Raw genomic sequence first — 12,445 nt, forward strand, 5'->3', positions numbered from 1 at the left:
TGGGGTCAAAGATAGCAGATATACAAGCTCGCCTCACAGCACCTCACTTCGTGCTGCTCCGCAATACAGCAACACCCTACCAAAAACCCCAAAACCTACCCTAAACATAACCTCACAGGAAGCAAGTTTTAACTTGCCGCACATGTCGGGAGCCACGGGTGAGTTTTAACCTGCCGCGGGTTAGTTAACAAAACATATGAACGCCCTCGGGTCCACCTTGGAAGAAGCACTGGGGTCCCCCCCCCCCCCGGCATGAATCTGATTCCAGATCTGTTGTTTAGAAGATGTTGGAAGTAGATGTGCAGGTGGTGCTGTGGGTGTGTTGTGCAGACTGGTGGGTGAAGGGGTAGTGGAGGACTCACAGTAGAAACAGTAAGTGGAAGTGTCCGTGCGATGGCAGCTCAGATTACCTACAGTACGGTGACTATGAGGGAGGGATGAGGGCTTGGGCTTTGACTACTATAGACGCTCTGCTTGGGGATGTTATCAGTCAGTCAGTGGCAGTGCTACTGTGCTACAGTAGTCCTGTTCATACTTGTTCTGTACTGTACGCGCGGTGCTTCTCAACCTGTGGGCCGGGACCGGGGGGGGTCCCCACAGGATTTTGGGTGGTCCCGAGATGACAGTAAAGTGTCAAGGATGTTAGGGTTTAATGAAATGTAATGAAAAAAATAAAGACCATTACTGCATCAAAAGTAATCTACAAACTATACTATACTATACAAACTGGAAAGAGGGCATTTGTTTTTGAGCGGTGCTAAACGCTCCAAAGGAAGGGCCGTGTGTGTATAAAGTATGTCTGTTTGGAGTATGGAATGTCTGTTTTTAGCACGACCTATTGACCCCTGCAGCTAATTGGGGTTGCATTTGGGTCACACAACACACACACTTAGCCTGCACCGCTCAGTTCACACGCGTGTGATTTTTTAAAATAGCTTCTTTTAGTTTTTTTGTGTGTCTGTTTTGTCTGTCTATCCATTTGTTCGCTTTGTTGTATTGTCTTACCTAAGCAAAGCAAGCTATTCAAATGCTAAAAGGGTAGGCACAATAAGCCAAGGCTTCAACCTACACCTTTTGGTCAATTTGTCTTTTTAAAGGATGACAAATGCAGGCACTGTATTAATGTGTCTTCCAGGCAGACCTTCTCTGCCCAGAAACAGCAGCACGCATTGTAATTAATGTCGCCGATATAAAATAGGTCACACACTGACTGTGTTGTTAATAAGCTGTCATATACTGTATGTCTGGGTCACTTCTGTCTGTAGAGATCAGTGGCATGAAGAAGGCATTTTTTTTAGAATCGTCCTCAGGTCTAAATGGGTTAACAAACACACAGACGTAAAGCGTGTTCAATAGCATTGATTCATAAACCTCAAAAATGTAGTTAAGTGGTTTCCTCCTGAACCATATTCTGTTGCAGCTCCTGAACCAAAAACACGTTCCTCTCAATCAGATCCCGTGTTGTGTAAGTGACTAAGGTCCAGGAACTTCCTGTGAGACTGATTTGATCTTGTGAGAGAGAGGTGAGCTGCCGCCATGTTGTTTTGTAAACAACCTATTCTGCCAGGGGCAAGCCTGAGCATTGTCAAGAGACACACACACACACACACACAATTCTATGGCATGTCAAGTCTAACTTGAAAAAATATCTATCCTGCACTGGAAAAAAAATAAAGGAGTCTGCAGTCGTTTGATGACTGTTTCCACCCACAAATATTTGACATGTGCTGTAAAAAAAAAAAAGAGAAAGAGGGCCCTCTCTCTCTTTGAAAGAGAGACAGACAAAGCGAGAGAGAGAGAGACACGCTCCATATAATATGGCCAATTCAGAATTCATTCCATACCGTATGCTGATGTGACCTCATCAAACCCTGTAACACTCAAGACATATATATGTCCAGTACAGACACCATATATGGCCAGTACAGAATTCATGGCCAGTACAGAATTCATTCCACATGTTGATCTGACCTCTCATCAAACCCTTAGATATACATTTTTGCAGCTGCATACATGGAACCGGCCAGCAACTCTACATCTGAGCTCACGGACACAGATTCATACTGTAGTTTAACTCCTGCTTCTTACCTGTGCCGTATTAAGAAGCTCTGTTGTTTCAGCTTCACTGAGTAAATCCAATATGGACTCTGGGTGTAGAACTTTGACCGAATAACAACTGAAAACCAACTAACCACCAGTCCAATACGCATTCAATTACCGTACATGCAGCCAGTCAGTTGATGTTAATAGGCTACTGTACTTGTGTGGATACGATCAGTTTGGATCATCCTTAATTACGCAGTACAAATCCCGAGGCGTTCCAAGGCCAGTGAGTCGATGTGATCCAACTGCTTTGGTCTGCCCCGGGGTCTCATCCCAGTGGGACGTGCACAGGACAGCGTCCTAACCAGATGCCCCGAACCACCTATAAGCTGGCTCCTTTCCAGGTGAAGACGCAGTGGCTCTACTCCGTGTCTCTCTCGTGTGACTGAACTTCTCACCCTATCTCTAAGGGAGATGCCAGCTACCCGTCGGAGAAAACTCATTTTGGCCGCTTGTATTCGCGACCTTATTTGTTCGGTCATGACCCACACTTCATGACCATAGGTGAGAGTATAGGAACGAAGATTGCTCAGTAGACAGAGAGCTTTGCCTTCTGGCTCAGCTGTCCCTTTACCTCGGAAAGGTACGATGAAATTATGTCACAGCAAACCCGATAAGCGTCATCGTCTGATCACTTCTACACGAGGCATGTCAAACTCACCTTCAGGGGAGAGGCGCCTTCCTCATCGGAGTCTCGGAACTGGATGCAGACCGCTATGTTTCTGGCCTGGAGGGAGGGAAGGAGAGACGGTGATAAGCAGAAGGAGAGAGGGCGATAAGCAGAAGGTCGCTCCACTTGAGAGTGTAAAATGAAACCAAATGGACCCTCTCAAGAGTTAAATTACTGTTAAACATATGCATTACTTAATTTAGAAGAAGTTTACACGAATTAGAGAATGTAGATTCATTGTTATTTTTGATCAACGATTTCCTGTTATCTCTCCTATGGTATACCACATCAATACAGCATGGAATTGTGAGCTAAATCTTATACAACGACAACAAAATATTCAAAGTCTTGGACCTGAGAGGATAAATAAATGACAATGTCATCAAATGGTGGTTACGTGTCTGAAATGCCGAATAAATAATGGTCCTTGATATGAAAAGGGTTGAAAACCACTGTTCTAGGGTTAAGTGATAACATGAGCAGTGTGGACGGTACAGTACCTTGGCGAAGGCCTTCTGGTTGTCGTACTTCAGCTGCAGGGGGTAGACGTACAGGTGGTTCTTGTAGGAGGTGAAGGGGTAGTTATACTTGGCCTCTTCGGGGAGGAATTCCTCCATCTCCACGGACACCCTCTCACAGCCCTCCTCGAAGGGCTTGACGGGAATGTAGGAGGAGGTCACCGTGTCTGCGGGGGGTGGGTATGTGGGAGATGTGAGGAGGTTTGTGGTTGTCAGGAGGAGCGGTGAGATATGGCAGTAAACAAACCAACACACAGTAGAGGTATTTATCTGCATGTTTCAAAAGTTATAATTTATGACCTTTCTCATACCAAATTGGCCAAATTATCAAATATTACCTAAGATAGAGGCAAACATTGTGAAGATAGCTTAACACAAACAAGCTCACAATGCCTCACACTGTGAGGCATTGCGAACTTGTAGTTTGGCTATTTTCTCAATATTTGTCTGTGGAATATGTCTGAGTCAAACTAAATGTAATTCCTACAATTCCATTCCAAGTGCTTGTAAGGGTGTGTGTGTGTGTGTGTGTGTGTGTGTGTGTGTGTGTGTGTGTGTGGGGGGGGTCATTGTCATTGATCATTGTCACCTGATGAAGGCCAGCTATGGCCGAAACGTGATGTCGTTATTGTATGTCGCTGTTTTAAACAAATAAAACACTGTGGAGGTGAGCTGTTGTGCGGAATTGTTCTTCTTCTATTATTGTATCAACCTTTTTCCAGCACCAGCGAGGGACTGGGGACTGCGCAACCCTCTTGTTTTAACCCATTTTGGGCGGGAACCCCTTTTGGTGTTAGCATTATGTTATGCTTCAGCTATTGAAAAATAGCAGATCTACAAGCTCATAGCGCGCCACCGAGTGGCGCGCTACGAGCTTGTAGGTCTGCTATTTTTTTTAAATCAAAGAACCACTGACATAGAAACATAGCTTTTTCAGAAAACTGTCAGGATGTAGAAGACATGTGATTATTTGGGGAACCCCACCCATAGAGGACTGTGCTCACAGCCTGGCCACATGCAGTCCAACATCCTCACTGGAGCCATGGTGGTCCCATGTGGCTCCTGGGATCCTGACATGATTGGATAACTCTGCTAGTTAGAATGGTTAGTGTCGAGTGCTCTTAATCGGATCACGAGAGACGGGCCACTTTGTTCAAACTCCACAGAAGAGTAAACATGGTCAAATAAGCCCTGCAGAGTTTAACCCATTTTGACCTGAGATCAGATTCTAAAAACGTCTTCTACATCCTGACAGTTTTCTGAAAAAGCTATGTTTCTAAGTCAGTCGTTCTTCGATTTTTCAAAAATAGCAGACCTACAAGCTCGTAGATCTGCTATTTTTCAATAGCTAAAGCATAACATAATGCTAACACCAAAAGGGGTTCCCGCCGAAAATGGGTTAAACATCTGGTGGAGCACGTCTATTTGTACAGGCTTAATGTTATTGGGTTATGATCATCTTACAAATTGGACCTTCTACATTACAATGTAAACAATGTCCCAGGGGCTATACATGGTACAGGCGGTGTTCATATTTACAGCAACTTTTGATTTAGTTGTAGTCATATTTTAGTCATGTTGGCAGACCTCGATGGCGTCCCGATGCCTCATTTATACTAGTTAGTAGATCCTATATAGTTCACTTGTAGATTGTCTGTTTTAGGAGCTTGACTCATAGTTTTAGTCGTTCTAGCTTAGTTTTTATTTAGTTTTCGTCAGTGAAAGATTTTAGTTGAATAGGATAATGAAGGACTACTTGGCCCGGGCGGCTAGTGTAGCGGTCCGGGCACCTAGGCTGCTAAGCCAGCCTGACGGCGTGTCGTGGGTTCGACTCCCGATCCCGACGACCTTTGCCTCGTGTCACCATACTGTATATTATCCAATAAAGGCCCAAAATATATCTTAAAAATAAATAAATGAAGGACTACATACTGGAGATGTCTGGTGGAACACACTCGATGGTGACGTTCAGCTGTCCAGGGATGGTCTGGAGCTTGCTCTTCTCAGGCCTGCAGATGAGGAGGAGGAAGAGGTGGATGAGAAGGAGGAGGAGGAAGAGGAGGGAGGAGGGGGAGAGGAGAGGAGGAGAGGAGAGGAGGAGGAGGGGGAGGGGAGAGGAAGAGGGGGGGAGGTGGAGGAGGGTGAGGGGAGAGGAAGAGGAGGAGGAGGAGAGGAGGAAGAGGAGGGGGAGGTGGAACCGAGACAATCTAAAGGCCTATTCATACTCCGGGTGTAGGTGATAAGGTGACCACCGGAAATATGGTCACCTCATCACCCTAAAACTGGAGTATGAATAGGCCTTAACACAGTGAATCTCAACCTTTCTCTTTTCAAACCACCCCCAGTTTACCGTTGCTGACTGACTGTCAAACCTACAGGCGCAGACTCGTAAAAGGAGGAAAAAACCGCATCAGAACAGAAACCAAGAAGAAGTGGGGCGGGTGACTCACTTCCTGATGTCCGCCAGCAGTCTGATGACGTCGTCGGTGGAGACCTTGCCGCTGTCCTGTCGGTACAGCGGGGAGAACTTCCCGTCCATGTCCAGACTGCCCTGGGCGTCCTTAAACACCTGCCTGGGAACCAACAGACAGTCAGGGTTAATACCTAATGCCTTCTAAAAAAATGCCTTCGTCTTCGTGCCAAGGACTGTATATCTTTTGAAATTATATATAATATATTATAAATATATATACGGTATATGTTTTATGTAGGAAACGAAAAAGAAAGGGGGATATTTACTCGTGACCCATTAAACATGGTCCGTGACCCAAATATGGGTTAGCTAGTCTGAAATTGCACACATGCATATGCGGAGGGACTGACAAAGCAGACGCGTCACTTCCCCCAAATGTAAGCAGTTTTTAAACATTTTTATCTACAGGCCATGTGATCTGTAGTTGTGGTCGTGATCCCATGTCTGCATGCTAGGAGTCGGGGTGCACACATCCTCTAGTATATGGAACAGTACACTACGAATATCACCTTCACACCACATGACTAAGATTACACTTGCCCCCTGAAGCCAAGAAGATGTTCTGTTAAATCAATATTGGGGCAGACGATGCATTCTGAACACATCTAAGCCAGAGCCTCAGGGTAACTAATGTCAGCCTTATTCTGCTGTTCCCCTGCATGCTGTGAATCCTAACAGATTTATGGCTCAGACTCGTGAGCTATTGGGTTACGGTTACGGGGCTATCTTACTTGGCGGCCCAGGCGAAAGGCATCCTGTACTGGCCCAGGCGCTGGCAGGTCTGCTTGGCGGCTTTCAGCACCTTCTGTGCCGTCTGGAAAGACAATGTGAATGGAGACCATAAGACACAAGGTAGCAAGAAGGAGGTGGGAAGTTACATACAAAGACTAGTAGCGTTGTCGTCGGACACAGGCGTATAATTACCAACCTGGTGATAGTATAGTATATAATATAAAAAAATGTTTTGTTTCGCATCCCCCTGGGCCTCGGTGCATCGCACTGTGGTTGCACCGTCAATATTTACGCCTGTGGTGTCGGATGTCGTACAGCGCACGCCGACGGGGCTTCACGAACCATCACCTTTTTTCGCTCACTTTTTGAGTGAACCTTCTTTTAGCAGAGTTTTATTATTTTATTTATTCTATCCCATAATTTTTGTAACCACCCCGGCTGAGCAGGGGGAAGCAGTTTAAGAGACCAGGATAACTGCAGGTTTTTTTTGTGAGGGTACCTTATCGTCACAAAGAGGGTATCAGAGGTAATGTTAACAGTTTGACGGCTGCTAATTGTTTAATCCAGGGTTCCACCGCGCGTAATACGACATTCCCGCCTTTTGTTTTATGTGTTTAATTCGCCGTATTTTAATAATTAAAAAGAAACTCCGTCTTTGCCGCGGAGCTGGAGACGAGACCTTCATGTTATGATGACGAAACCGGAAATCAACACATGCTGTGGGCTGCTAGGGCTTCTGGGAAATTGAGGCCAATGCAAATGAACGGGGTACAACGCCTCATGGAGGAGGGTCTTGTGGTGCGGTCTTGTGGCGCACCAAGATGGCGGGTGGTGCGATCGTTCATAACAAACAGACGAACCTTTTTTCGCCGGATTTTCACGGATCGAAAGCCCAAATACTTCAGCGTATGCTCTAAAGGTAATAAAACAATCTCGGCAGCGTAGAATATTTGATAAAAATGCGGGTAAAGCGTGATTCGCTGAATAACTGTTACGTATAAGCGCTTCAGTGAGGTGAGAACGTGAGGCATGGCCATGGACAGAGTGAACGTACTCTGGTGATGTCGGAGGTCTTGACGTATGGCTCGGAACAGTGGGTGATGCCGTTCTGGAGGACCTTCTCCACCCGGGCCACCAGGAAGATGTCTGCGTGGGGATTGGTCACTGAGAAGATGCCCTGGAGGAGGAGAGAGGAAGGAAGGGGGTGGAGGAGACGATGCGGCTCATATTGACAGGCTGGGAGTACATACATTAATGACGCTTTTCATTAGGATTTTTCAATTGGGAAGACGGGCGAAAGGCCTGATGTTCGCCTGATGGACACATTAGTCACGGCTAGGGGAAATCATTCATCATATTGGCCAGGCAGTACAAAAAATCAATGAATTCAAAGCCATTAAGCCAACATGTTTCTATGTCAGTGGTGCTCAACCTTTTTCATGTCAAGGACCCCCAGAATTATCTAAAATTAGCCGTGGACCCCCATCTGAAAATACATTCAAAGATTTGCGCCACATTTCCACAATGTTTTCAAAAATAGCAGATCTACAAGCTCGTAGATCTGCTTGTAGATCCGCGAACACCAAAAGGGTTGGCGTCCTGAATGGGTGCTTAATAGTATAAACTCCTCCTGTAGACTCCACTACGAACGAGGCCTATACAGCAGGCAGAAGGGGTTGCCGTCAGTATCACGAGTCGTACAGGAAAACCAACATGAGGCCATTATAACAGCTATTTCTGGGGTTCTGTGAGATGCTGGTTCTCATGTGTCACACTGCATGCAATATGAGCGCGCGCTCAGGGAGAAAATGTATACTGTCTGTATGTACGTGTAGGGCCTAATGTATACAGTATGCATGCAAAGGTGCTTGGGAGGAAAATATTCACTTCTGATTCTGAAGGGTTTCAAAAACATTCCAGAGAAGATAACATTTCTTTGGAAAACATAAATGCTGCACCAGTAGCAGAAAAAGGTATGAATTTATTGTATAATACAGTAATATATTGTGTTGCATCGACATACAAGGCTTTCAAAATGTATGTGCATGACTCTATTTCAGGTTGTCCCCGATACGATCACGTGATCGAAAATCGGGGGTGATCGGGTCATTTTGGAATGGGATCGGGAGCAGAAAAACATCACTAGTATCAATATCCATATCATGATATTAGACTGGATATATCGTCTGTGATTTTTGATATTGTACTATTGTGATATGGCATAAGTGTTCTATATAAAAAAATATATATCAAAATGAAATGGCCGGAGTGGGAGCGAAAAAACGTGATCGGGACATCCCTAACTCTATTAATAATACAAAGTAAGTGCAGCGAGTCAGATGACCACAGTGGAACACAGTGTGCCAAACAGACAGACAGACACACACTGCACACACACACACACACACACACACACACACACACACACACACACACACACACACACACACACTCTGTTGTGTTGTCTGTTACGCAGTCTGTCTGTTCCTCACATGACATTCCCACTTAAAGCAGGACTGAGACAAACTATGCACAATGTCCACCGTCAGAGTTTACTCTGTTCCACCACCGACACGTGACGGTGACACATTGTTGAGTATTTTTGGGTTTTTTAACCGAAAATCGCTGCGCTACGAGCTGGATTCAGGGAAAGGCGGACATATATTTTTCTCAATGCTGTAGTACTATAGTATAGTATACCCAACCGATCCTATCCTGGACCTGTAGATACCAGTGTATTAATATGAGAGAGATGCATTCAGAACGGAGAGCCCATTACATCCTGCTGTTCCTGAGACAAGAGAGAGAGAGAGAGAGAGAGAGAGAGACAGAGGGAGAGAGAGAGAGAGACACAGAGAGAGAGAGAGAGAGAGAGACAGAGAGAGAGACAGAGAGAGAGAGAGAGAGAGAGAGAGAGCTAAAGGCTCTGTCCTTGGACCACACCCAACTGTACCTAAATTAAACTGTGGTCTGTCAGGCTATAATAGCACACTAATAACAGAGGTAGAGCCTGCTGTTTGTATATACGTGCGTGTGCGCGCATGTGTGTGTGTGTGTGTGTGTGCGTGCATGCATGCATGCGTGTGTGCGTGTGTACGTACGTGCGTGAGTTCTGCTCATTTAAAGAACAAACACAGATGTTGGTCTACAGCACTACAGCACATCACTGGGTCCATAATTCAGACCTTTAGGCATGAGCTATGGAGGCTTTGTTTTATTTAGCGTCTGTATTGTAAGCTTTCAAACAGTCCAACGCTGCATGGACTGTGTCTACTACAGCAGGGGTTCCCAAAGTGGGACCCCCAGGGGTCCTTGAGGGAGTCCCAGGGGGTCCCCAGACAAATTATAGTTAGGAACCAAATGGACCCTTATGGGTCTGTAACTCTGAGAGTGTACAAATATACATTTACAATAAGTTTACAATATAAATTGGGGGTCTCAGAGATAGAAATGCCATTAAATGGGGGACCTCACCGTAGCCTAATGCAGGTCAAACTGGGGACCCTTGAAATGAAAATGGATGAGAATCACTTCTAGAGCCGTAAACATCTTCTCTCATGCGATGCAGGTCCCTGGTATATTTTCAAATGGGGGGTCCGTGGGCTAATGAGTGTCATTTTGGGAGTCCTTGAACCACTGTACTACAGTACCTGTCCCGGGGGATTCTAGGCTAAAAAACCGAGCTGTGTTGTTTCTGTAAAATGTCTGGGTATAATCTTGCAACCTTGGTTTGTCCCTCCTTCTCCAGCGTGGAATCCATACAGGAGGCTTACTAAATTACCTCCTGTATGGATTAGAGGCTGCAGATTTGATGATCGATTTCCATGTGTTCATCATGGTCTGCTCATCTAATCATATCATAGCCATGTTATGTCTCGTGGAACGGGAAGCGTGTGTGTGTGTGTGTGTGTGTGTGTGTGTGTGTGTGTGTGTGTGTGTGTGTGTGTGTGTCTGTGTGTGTGTACACATTATCTGTGTGTGCAAAGCAACCAGACAAAACCTTGATTTACTGCGGGTCACCACTCCTACTGGCTGGCATAATCATAGCACTTGGAGTGCAAGTAAGCATGTACTGTACTGTACTGTACTGTACTGACTTTTTCAAGTCGAGGATCTCCAAAATTGATTTGTATTTGGCAACGGACCGCCACGAATCTGAAAAAGTGTCTAGGCACTTGTTTGCCTAGACACCTGCTCTAAAGTTCTTTGTAGGTGTGCGAAAGTTTTTCTCAACAGTGTAAAAACAGTGTAGACCCCCCCCCCCCCCATGACTCCTTGGAACCACCACTGTACGTGAATGCATTTCTATGTGAGAAAGTCTCTCATAACATGTGCAGGAGTGCACACACTGAGTCGAGAGAATAGCACACACACACACACACACACACACACACACACACACACACACACACACACACACACTATTCTTTCCCCAAATAAAACTACAGGTCTGAAATATGGTGAAGAGAAGTGGCAGCAGGCAGCGCTTACATCACCACCAGAGTTGCCTGGGATGACATCACAAACCTGGCAAAGACACAGTTTTGAAATAGGTCACAAAAAAACACAAGTGATAAACCTAATGGGCTCTGCTGCTGGCGACGCAAAGAAAGGACGGGTCCTTTTCACACACTGTCACACTTCCAAACACAGAAAGGTCCGAGTCCAATAGTCAGAGGTAGAAATACTAGAAAAACCTGAAGACAGACGGAGTAAGCCTCCATCTGGCAGTGTTGATTTTGACAGCAAATTTTGATGGTGCAACCAAGTGTAAAATGACTTATACTGGATCTCTTGTCCTCTAGTCCCTTCCTGTTTTAGTGTAGTTTTTATGTGTTGACGAAATTGTCAATATATTTAGTTTTAGTGATCATAGCTTACTTTTCGTTTAGTTTCCATTTAGTTTCCGACAGTGAAGAAAGGTAGTCGACGAACATTTCTTTGTCATAGTATTGTATTAGTCGACGAAATCAACAGTTTGTTTCAAACACTGTCAGACTTCCAAACACAAAAGGTTTATCGGTCCGAGTCCAATAGTCAGAGGGAGAGAAAAACCTGCAGACAGACAGACAGACAGACAGACAGACAGACAGACAGACAGACAGACAGACAGACTGAGTTGGGCCGCACATCTGGAAACGCTACGGCGGCATGAAAATTGATTCGCAACACTTTGATTAACAAGGGAAACGTCTATTGGAAAAAACACTTTCATTCCTCAGTTCACATGAGGGGGCCTCTCGTGATCAATTACTGCACCGTCAGCTGAATCTTCCAACGTCAGCGGAAAGTCGAGGAAAATCCGTCAAACAAATCTGTCAGCTGCTCCAGACATCCCTGAACATCCCGTTTACACGTACAGTACCACTACATCGCCTGGATGCACCTGGGACGTATCCTCAGTGACGTATCCTGAGGTCAACGGGGTTTCACCTGGGACGTATCCTCAGTGACGTATCCTGAGGTCAACGGGGTTTCACCTGGGACGTATCCTCAGTGACGTATCCTGAGGTCAACGGGGTTTCGGGTCTAACAACATCACACCCCTCACTCAGGCGACCCAGCCGGGGGTGATCAAGTCCCGACTTACGTCCCAGTAGCTACCCTCAATCAGACCCACTAGGGCAAAACCAGGGCCACACAATCCGTTGGAACTATACTCCAGAACTACTCTGCCAGGGCTGGGAGGTACATTGATGGTGCATGGAAGGACTATAGGCTCTGTGGGTTGACTCCTGTCCGGGCCCCTCCTATACGTCTCACCAGGTCCACTCCTGCTCTCACCAGGCCCAGGACCTGTGCGTACACTCGTACAGTAGGTAGCGCTGCATGTGCTTTTATGGGGAAATAAGTGCACGGTGGTGCTTAACCCATTTTGACCTGAGATCAGATTCTAAAAATGTCTGTTTGAAAATGAAAGTTTTCTGCAAAATCTATGTTTCTATGTCA

The 12,445-nt window shown here is 45.6% G+C and overlaps 1 protein-coding gene across 2 annotated transcripts in view; it reads right to left on the reverse strand.

Moving 5' to 3' along the window:
• Positions 1-12,445, reverse strand: part of dock11 (dedicator of cytokinesis 11) — a 100,009-nt gene that overhangs the window by 55,185 nt on the left and 32,379 nt on the right. For both annotated transcript variants that reach the window (XM_080791800.1, XM_080791799.1), the window contains exons 13-18: positions 7,551-7,673; positions 6,496-6,578; positions 5,742-5,864; positions 5,224-5,300; positions 3,274-3,458; positions 2,765-2,830 (exon numbers count right to left, since the gene is read on the reverse strand). In XM_080791800.1, coding sequence (XP_080647926.1) covers positions 2,765-2,830; positions 3,274-3,458; positions 5,224-5,300; positions 5,742-5,864; positions 6,496-6,578; positions 7,551-7,673 — 657 coding nt within the window. The remainder of the gene's footprint in view (positions 1-2,764; positions 2,831-3,273; positions 3,459-5,223; positions 5,301-5,741; positions 5,865-6,495; positions 6,579-7,550; positions 7,674-12,445) is intronic.

The sequence above is a fragment of the Protomyctophum bolini genome, assembly GCF_963924005.1.
Source record: "Protomyctophum bolini genome assembly, chromosome: 20".
Taxonomy (NCBI): Eukaryota; Metazoa; Chordata; class Actinopteri; order Myctophiformes; family Myctophidae; genus Protomyctophum; species Protomyctophum bolini.